Source organism: Tachysurus fulvidraco, chromosome 20 (assembly GCF_022655615.1).
Source record: "Tachysurus fulvidraco isolate hzauxx_2018 chromosome 20, HZAU_PFXX_2.0, whole genome shotgun sequence".
Taxonomy (NCBI): Eukaryota; Metazoa; Chordata; class Actinopteri; order Siluriformes; family Bagridae; genus Tachysurus; species Tachysurus fulvidraco.
Window position 1 is genome coordinate 14,460,586 of NC_062537.1, and position 9,978 is coordinate 14,470,563.

Consider the following 9,978-nt stretch of genomic DNA (forward strand, 5'->3'; position numbering starts at 1 on the left):
GATTCCTGCCTCCGCTTTGTGTGTGTGGAGTTTGCATGTTCTCCCCGTGCCTCGGGGGTTTCCTCTACGCCGGTTTCCTCCCCCGGTCCAAAGACATGCCTAGTAGGTTGATTGGCATCTCTGGAAAATTGTTCATAGTGAATGAGAGTGTGTGTGTGCCCTGCGATGGGTTGGCACTCCGTCCAGGGTGTATCCTGCCTTGATGCCCGATGATGCCTGAGTTAGGCACAGGCTCCCCGTGACCCGAGAAGTTCGGATAAGTGGTAGAAAATGAATGAATGAACATTAGTTTTTCACACAATGTACAATTCATGTATGCCATTTGGCAGATGCCCTTATCCAGAACAACTTATATTTATCCTATATAACTGACAAATTGGGGGTTAAGGCCATGTTCAGTGGCCCAGGAGTGGCAGCTTGGTGGCCATGGGATTCAAACTCACATCTTCCTGGTTAATGTTCCTTAACCAGGAGCTACCACATCCACCCATGATCATTAATAATGCCAATTATACAGCCATTTATTGCAAAATTGACTGTTGATTTCAATTAAATGCAACTTCTAAGATATACAGGATACAAATATAAGGGAGTCAGTTATCTGTTTACTAAAGAATTATACATGCATTCAAACAACATTGGAGAGGAATTTCCAAAATGTTGATTCTTTATTGATTTATATTACATTGTATACTGAATTTTTTTTCATTTCACACAATTTGTGGTTGTATTGTTTTGTTCAGATAACAAATAATTGATTTTCCAAACTACTGCTTCGTAAATGTCTTACATTTGAGAGTATACAACATGCAGTGAATTTTTTTGTAGCTACATGATTTTATGTTGTATGTGTAAGAAATAAAAATGGGTTGTAGTGAAAATAAAACGATGAGGGTCAAGTTCTTAATGAAGTACAAGAAGTTTATTCCAGTATATGACTTATCAACAATGTTCTCTATTCCAAACATTCCCTGAGAACCATGTTTAGCGATGTACTTAACAATCAGCTGTTCCATTTTTACAAACTCACAGCTTTCCTTAAATCTTAGTCTTTAAACTTTACAGTTTCTGTGACTACAAGCTATCTAGTTAACCGTTATTCATGCCTCTAGTACTTCGGACGCAAACGTTGGGCTTTGAACTGAAAAGTCTCCCTGCTTCGGACAGACACACTCCATCTGGCCTCAAGTTCAACTACAGTAACACTTAACACTCACAACTCTCAAACACTCACAAACAGTCTCAAACAGTCACAAACAGTAACATCCAAACAGTTTAAAATGTAGCACAGTCACAGTACATCGGACAAAACTACAGTACGTCAGGTTTTTTGTTCGATTTTAAAACAGTCTTCTTAGCCACAGCACATTTGGACTTCAGAAATGCCTGCCCTATTTATACAAAAGACACACATTTACAATATATGGATACACATGTCTATTTTATTTTAAAGTGTTTCAAACTTTACAGCGTTTGCAGACCCAGTGTCTATCGTCCCTGCATTTGGCACAGGTGAATTTCTTACATGTTGCACAGGTAAACCTGCTGCGATTCCTGTTGCAGCTCTCTTGCACCTGGCACTGCGTTGTCTGCACAATCCCTGGCACAGCAGCTGCAGCAGCTTCAGCAGCCTGCCTCTTTTTCAATATTTCCTTGTGCTGCATGAATTGGCAACGAAGTTCCTTAGCTAGAAGACTCAGAAAAAGTCTTCTTTTGCATGTCAACCCTGTACATGCCTGGTACAAAATGTAGGCATTCACCGCCGCCAGGTCCAGCATATTATAAAAAAACGCTACTGGCCACCTGTGTGTTGGTGCTCTTACGGAATACATCCGCGCCATTTGGTCCAACACGTCTACACCACACTGTAAAAGCAGAGAGAGAGAGTCATGAGTATATGTGCTTTTTTCTATAGGCCTGTATAGTACAAATCAGAAAACATTGTAGAATTATACACACATATACCTTCATGTGGTTGTAGTCTGTTTTCATGTTGGGTTTCCTCCTTCTGCCATTTCGGACTTGTGCCATGCCCAGTAGTTTTGTTTTGCGCTGCAGCAGTCTGTGCGACAGTGACGGTGAAGTAATGAAACTGTCCGTTGTGACATTTCTCCCATCATCCAAAAATGGCTCCATCAGATTCATGACCATGCTCTCTGCCAGCCTCTCTCCCTTCTGACAACTGGGCTCCTTTCCCAAGTAAGGAGATGCACTGCAGACATATTTGGTCTCCAAATCTGTGGCCATCCAAAAGTTGATACCAAATTTGCCTGGCTTGGTTGCGATATACCGTGAGAATGGACAACGAACCTTGGTAGGGAACAGCTGTTCATTTATGGTCATGTGTTCTCCTGGAGTGAAACTCTCAGCACAGTTCTTGTTGAAGCGTGTCCAGATGTAAGAGATCGCAGCAAATTTGTCTGTTTTCACGCGTTCTGCCCGTGTGTCCTTGTCATCAAATCGAAGATGTTGCATAATTGAAATGAATCTATCTCGGGGCATTGTCTCTTTGATTACTGGCACCAGAAAGCTTTCTGACCAGCATTCCACAATGGCACCAACGGGACACATGATTGCTCTTACAAACAGAATCGAAATGAATGCCATCAGTTCATGAATTTCCAAATTCCAGTCCGGCTCTGTTCTGCGGGCTTGATGGACCGTGCACTCCCTGATGGTCTCCAGCATTCCCACGTCTAACAGGCAAAGGAAGCTTTGGAGCACGCTTGTAATTTTACACTGTCGGAAGATAAAAAAATAGAGAATGGTAAATTTACATGAACCTCATTCTAAATAGGTTTATATAAATATCATATGTACTATAGCAATGACAAACCTTAGCAGACTCTGTGGGTCCAGCTTGCGCAGTGAAGCACGAGCGATTTGCTTTTGCAGTCTGGCTCAGACAGGGCTTCCCAGTACCACGGTGCTTCTTCCGAGGAGGCATGTAGGGTTCTTGTTCCGTCTCCTTTTCTGAGTCTTCTGAGGAGGTATCAGTGGCCTGCTGGACAAATGAAATCTTTCCTCCATCAGAGTCTGCTTCGTCCATTTCCTGAAGCCTGGCCAAAGCCTGTTGCGAGGAGCGGTTCTTCCTGCGTCGCAGTGATACAGAGGCCATCCTGATGTACATTCCCAAAAATGTGAAGAAGAAATGATTCTCCTGCCTGGGTCGGTCTGCTTTTATGCACAGCACTGTGCTGTAGTCATGCAATGCCACTCCCTTACATACACAGCCACAATGGACAGAATCACACCTTGCAAAGCTGGAGAGATCACAGAAAAACAAAATTTAGTTTTGGTGTTATAATTCAGTGATGGCCAATAAAAATGAAATGACCATTTTATTCTGTATGTATACGAACATGTTAAAAACCATGGACCATAACTTCACTCAGCTAATGACATTTGTGTACAAACATACATTAGAGACTGAAGTCTTAGCAAGTTTTCATTTTATTCATGTCATTGTATTAGCAACTTTTCATTCTGTTTTCACAACATTTTTTTATACATAAAACTATTGTAAACTTTTGTATAGATACGGGAGACATTTCTGAAAGTTTCTATGTCACACACAGAGGTTTGGCCTGCCTTGGATCTGAGCTACTCTGAGTAAACGAATGCAAATGTGCCGGGCCTCACAGGTAATGGGGGTGTTTGCACAACAAAAGCAGGAGAATCGATCTGAAGAAGTGTGAAAATCTCAACAGGGGGGAATAACACCTCGGGACTTGCATCAGAAAATAAAAAAGTCAGTAATTCTAGTTTAAAACGTTAGTTTAACACTGTCACAGTATGTCGGACAAAACCACAGTACATTGGGTTTCTTTGCGTTAAAACCTAACCACAGTACATGGACTTAAACTTTAAACCACTGTTACAGTCTGTCAGACAACACCACACTACCTCGGGTTATTGTTTTACACTCTACAGAGCCTTTACACTATCACTGTTTTGCGTACTTTAGAAACACTTTTAGCTATAATTCAACTGCCACACTGCGTCGTGCTGATTCAGTTACTTTAGAATCTTAACAGAATTATAACAAACACACAACAAGTTTCAGTTACTTTAGAAACCTATCAGCTTAAGCACTTTGCTTCAGTTACTTTAGAAACAACGATTCACACACAACTCTGTCACCACACTGCGTCGGGTTAATTCAGTTCCGTTAGAGTTTTAAAAAGAAAGGTACAGAATAGGCTTAACAATAATAACTACTACTGCTTATAATCAATAAACTCTACTCTATGTTCTATTCTACACTAAAACATTTAGTGAATCCAAAAACAGTATAAAAGAAGACAATTCCGCTTTTCTTACCTTTCCCCACTTTTTTTTTGGAATCCGTCACTGGGTGGCTCGCCAATGTAAGAAATAAAAAATGTGTTGTAGTGAAAATAAAACGATGAGGGTGAAGATCTTAATGAAGAACAAGAAGTTTATTCCAGTATAGCAGTGACAAAATACATGGAGTCCCTTGGGTTCATCGGAGTCAGAAAGAACCCTGAGCAAATCCTGCTCAAGCATTATATAGAGTTTTCCCTTTTGGTCATTTAAATGAGGTCCTGCTTTGAATAAGTACACTGAATGTCTCCCAAATGGCTAGGTCACACCTTGTAGTCTAGCTCATGTCTTTAAATGTTAATCACAGTCACGTACACCTTGTCTTGGTATTGTTACAATTGTTATCAACCAAGTGGTCACTTTAAATGGTAATCGCAGTCACATAAACCTTTTGTTCGTGGTGATCCTAATGTCCTGCTGCCGTTCCCATATTTATAATTGAATCAAGTTTATACGTTTAGAGTCCTAAACGTATTAACTTATGATACTTGAACCTTTTTAGGAATGAGCTCTTTTAGATGTGTACCTTGGAGTGGAATTTGGGAGCAATTTCTGTAATTTCTTAAATAGGCCTATGTTTAGTGTATTAGATGCAGCCTTAGTTGCATGAATAAATGTAAAAAATCTTCTAGTTCAAATACTTTTATAAACAAGAATACTAGCATCGTGAAAAAAATTACTGTATTCATCTTTGCTTCATTGAATGTTTCATTACGCACAAGATAGTGTGTAAACCCCACTAACCCAACACCCCTCGTGGTGAGATAAAATGACACTGAATAAATGTCTCTAAGTGGTGTCTCCCATGAGTGTGCTTATTTATAAAATGCCCTTGCACTTCACATATTACAGAGAGATAAGTTGTGAAGATGCTGTCCAATTTAACACCATGGCTCTTATTCAAGACTGCGGTGTATGCACAGCAAACCGATGCCAAGCGTGCACACACATCCCTTCATACCTGATTGAAATTTTATGGCATGTTTTAAGGGCATGTGAGCAAACTATCTGTGAGGCAGCCTCTATCAAGATTAACACCCTGTAAGACCAGAAGGAAGCATTATGCAATTCCATATGGAACATCAAAGCATGCATGCTCAGAAAGCCGGTGTTAGAGACTCTTGCTAATGTAAGCACATACAGCTAAAAGTCACTTTCAAAATTAAAAATAATAGAAAGAATATCAATCATATGAATAATAAATGGGTGATTATTGGTGGATGAGAACGTAATATGCTGACATTGTATCACAGCTCTGTATGTGACTCACACAAACAGCACAAATGAGTATTAAACCATAACGCAGAGCAGAAACGATCAGCAGTAGTAATGGCTACCGCTGAGACTTAATTTAGTTTTGGGGAGATGAATATCTGATTGTTTCTGCTCTTGCTTTACTTCATAATTCTTCTGGTGTCACCCCCCCCCCCAATACTTTTTATCTTGTACATGGTTTACTGTTATACATTTTTAATGATTTTCTAGGGTCTTGGAAGTAGATGGATGATATGTGTTACTATGGGAAAGCCAAACGGTGTTGTGGTTATTCATTTTCTTTCCTGTGTGTCTTGAACAAATGGATGAAAATTTTTGTACATGTTAAAAACGACAAAATATTTTTAAAATGCAGTGAAGGCCACTGTTTGGACTGCAGGACAAATTAAGATACAGCACCAATTACTAGCACATTTAAATGTAAATAATTAAGTACACTCCAATAGTATGATACTATTATTTATAATCAATTTTCAATTCTAAACAGACATGTAGTTAGCATTAGACAATGACTAATCACACATGAACTGTTGTGTACAGCAACCTGATCTGAGGTCAATAATTCCTGACATCTTCCTTAACCCTGTAAAACCCAAATACTGAATAAAAATAAGAAATTTTTTTTTGACCTCTCATATATTGTTTTAGGAGGCCTCTGATGTAGAAAATAAAGATCTTTCACATTTTTTACATTTTAGTAAGTTTTTAGGAAATGTTGTAATATTGCAATGTTGGGCTCTGCTAGGAGCAGAATTTCTGTATTTGTACTCACTTTGTCTGATCAGATATACAGAGCATTTAAGCATTCATTTGCAGGGTTGATTGCTTACTTTGCCCATAACAGTATATATCATGAGTAATAATCACATAATCATATTTTGTAAGAATAAGCATTTATTAATATAAGTATTGAAAAATATATATATTTAAAAAACTTATGTCTGTCACTTTCAGTGTGGTTAGAAGTCGGTGATTAATTGCAGTGATAGTCCCTAAGACAGTTCTTTTCTACTGAGACACAGGAAAAAATATGTGAGGAATTTTATTTGCTTGAATCTTGACAAATCCAGTCATGCAAAAAAAGAAAGAAAGAGATAAGCTCAACACAAAGTTTGCAGGTAGGGTGAGTTGATGGCCAGGTGAGCGGACAAATAAACACTTCTATGCAATAGCATTATGAGGACAAACAATAGAAACCATTAACTATGTAAATGTGGTCTTGAGGACAAAAACATTCACAGGCCTTTTTAAAAAATTGTTATAAGTAATACAGGGTTTACAGGGTTAAAAATATTTTCTTACATTTTTATTTTGAATCTTATCTAATCATGACTTAATAGACTAGCTTCTGGGTTACTATCCACCATACCATGTGTTCATAATATTGTTGTTAACATGGCTAGATAGCATTGCTAGATAACATGGCTTTTGAGGCATTCCTGTTAATTGGCAACAAATATTGTACATATTGTTGTACATATTGATTGGTTAGCTATTTAGCAATGTTACACTAGCTACATTATCAGGGCAAAAGTATGAGGATACTTGACCATCACACCCACATGTAGTTTTATCCCAAACCCTTGCCACAGCATTAAAAGCACAAAATTGTCTAGAATGTCTCCTTGATGTAGCGTAACTTATGTCACTATAACTTAACCACCCAAACTTAATTTTAATCTTCACTTGTCTAAGATGTTAAATATATTGCTATTGACATGAACATTACTGGGGGCACGGGGGCTTAGTGGTTAGCACGTTCGCCTCAACTTATATTTATCCTATATAACTGACAAATTGGGGGTTAAGGCCATGTTCAGGGGCCCAGGATTGGCAGCTTGGTGGCCGTGGGATTCAAACTCACATCTTCCTGGTTAATGGGCCTTAACCACTGAGCTACCACATCCGCCCATGATCATTAATAATGCCAATTATACAGCCATTTATTGCAAAATTGTCTGTTGATTTCAATTAAATGCAACTTCTAAGATATACAGGATACAAATATAAGGGAGCCAGTTATCTGTTTACTAAAGAATTATACATGCATTCAAACAACATTTGAGAGGAATTTCCAAAATGTTGATTCTTTATTGATATATATTAAATTTTTTTGTAGCTACATGATTTTATGTTGTATGTGTAAGAAATAAAAATGTGTTGTAGTGAAAATAAAACGAGGAGGGTGAAGATCTTAATGAAGAACAAGAAGTTTATTCCAGTATATGGTTTATCAACAATGTTCTCTATTCCAAACATTCCCTGAGAACCATGTTTAGTGATGTACTTAACAATCAGCTGTTCCATTTTTACAAACTCACAGCTTTCCTTAAATCTTAGTCTTTAAACTTTACAGTTTCTGTGACTACAAGCTATCTAGTTAACCGTTATTCACGCCTCCAGTACTTCGGACGCAAACGTTGGGCTTTGAACTGAAAAGTCTCCCTGCTTCAGACAGACACACTCCATCTGGCCTCAAGTTCAACTACAGTAACACTTAACACTCACAACTCTCAAACACTCACAAACAGTCTCAAACAGTCACAAACAGTAACATCCAAACAGTTTAAAATGTAGCACAGTCACAGTGCATCGGACAAAACCACAGTATGTCAGGTTTTTTGTTCTATTTTAAAACAGTCTTCTTAGCCACAGCACATTTGGACTTCAGAAATGCCTGCCCTATTTATACAAAAGACACACATTTACAATATATGGATACACAAGTCTGTTTTATTTTAAAGTGTTTCAAACTTTACAGCGTTTGCAGACACAGTATGAATCATCCCTGCATTTGGCACAGGTGAATTTCTTACATGTTGCACAGGTAAACCTGCTGCGATTCCTGTTGCAGCTCTCTTGCACCTGGCACTGCGTTGTCTGTACAATCCCTGGCACAGCAGCTGCAGCAGCTTCAGCAGCCTGCCTCTTTTCCAATATTTCCTTGTGCTGCATGAATTGGCAACGAAGTTCCTTAGCTAGAAGACTCAGAAAAAGTCTTCTTTTGCATGTCATCCCTGTACATGCCTGGTACAAAATGTAGGCATTCACCGCCGCCAGGTCCAGCATATTGTAAAAAACCGCTACTGGCCACCTGTGTGTTGGTGCTCTTACGGAATACATCCGCGCCATTTGGTCCAACACGTCTACACCACACTGTAAATGCAGAGAGAGAGAGAGAGAGAGAGACATGAGTATATGTGCTTTTTTTCTATAGGCCTGTCTAGTACAAATCAGAAAACATTGTAGAATTATACACACATATACCTTCATGTGGTTGTAGTCTGTTTTCATGGTTGGTTTCCTATTTCTGCCATTTCGGACTTGTGCCGTGCCCAGTAGTGTTGTTTTGCGTTGCAGCAGTCTGTGCAACAGTGACGGTGAAGTAAAGAAACTGTCCGTCGTGACATTTCTCCCATCATCCAAAAATGGCTCCATCAGATTCATGACCACGCTCTCTGCCAGCCTCTCTCCCTTCTGACGACTGGGGTCCTTTCCCAAGTAAGGAGATGCACTGCAGACATATTTGGTCTCCAAATCTGTGGCCATCCAAAACTTGATCCCAAATTTGCCGGGCTTGGTTGCAATATACTGTGAGAATGGACAACGAACCTTTGTAGGGAACAGCTGTTCATCTATGGTCATGTGTTCTCCTGGAGTGAAACTCTCAGCACAGTTCTTGTTGAAGCGTGTCCAGATGTCGGAGATTGCAGCAAATTTGTCTGTTTTCACCTGTTCTGCCCGTGTGTCCTTGTCATCAAATCGGAGATGTTGCATAATTGAAATGAATCTATCTCGGGCATTGTCTCTTTGATTACTGGCACCAGAAAGCTTTCTGACCAGCATTCCACAATGGCACCAATGGGACACATGATTGCTCTTACAAACAGAATCGAAATGAATGCCATCAGTTCATGAATTTCCAAATTCCAGTCCGGCTCTGTTCTGCGGGCTTGATGGACCGTGCACTCCCTGATGGTCTCCAGCATTCCCACGTCTAACAGGCAAAGGAAGCTTTGGAGCACGCTTGTAACTTTACGCTGTTGGAAGATAAACAAATAGAGAATGGTAAATTTACATGAACCTCACTCTAAATGGGTTCATATAAATATCACATGTACTATAGCAATGACAAACCTTAGCAGACTCTGTGGGTCCAGCTTGCGCAGTGAAGCACGAGCGATTTGCTACTGCATTGGGCATTCCAATGTCCTCCTCTACCCACACAGTGCCGTCTTTTGCCGTCTGGTTCAGACAGGGCTTCCCAGTACCACGGTATATCTTCTGTGGACACATGCAGGGTTCTTGTTCTGTCTCCTTTTCTGAGTCTTCTGAGGAGGTATCAGTGGCCTGCTG

At 39.6% G+C, this 9,978-nt stretch overlaps 2 protein-coding genes across 2 annotated transcripts; both read right to left on the reverse strand.

Annotated features, from left to right (window-relative positions):
• Positions 1–1,355: 1,355 nt before the first annotated feature.
• LOC125139776 lies at positions 1,356–3,245 on the reverse strand. Its single transcript, XM_047805180.1, has 2 exons — positions 1,966–3,245; positions 1,356–1,865 (listed from the first exon to the last, which is right to left on the reverse strand). Exons 1-2 carry the CDS (start codon positions 2,686–2,688, stop codon positions 1,458–1,460), a joined length of 1,131 nt encoding a protein of 376 aa, XP_047661136.1. The 5' UTR covers positions 2,689–3,245; the 3' UTR covers positions 1,356–1,457.
• LOC125139768 lies at positions 2,735–9,441 on the reverse strand. Its single transcript, XM_047805153.1, has 3 exons — positions 8,890–9,441; positions 2,923–3,220; positions 2,735–2,739 (listed from the first exon to the last, which is right to left on the reverse strand). Exons 1-3 carry the CDS (start codon positions 9,397–9,399, stop codon positions 2,735–2,737), a joined length of 813 nt encoding a protein of 270 aa, XP_047661109.1. The 5' UTR covers positions 9,400–9,441.
• Positions 9,442–9,978: the final 537 nt, after the last annotated feature.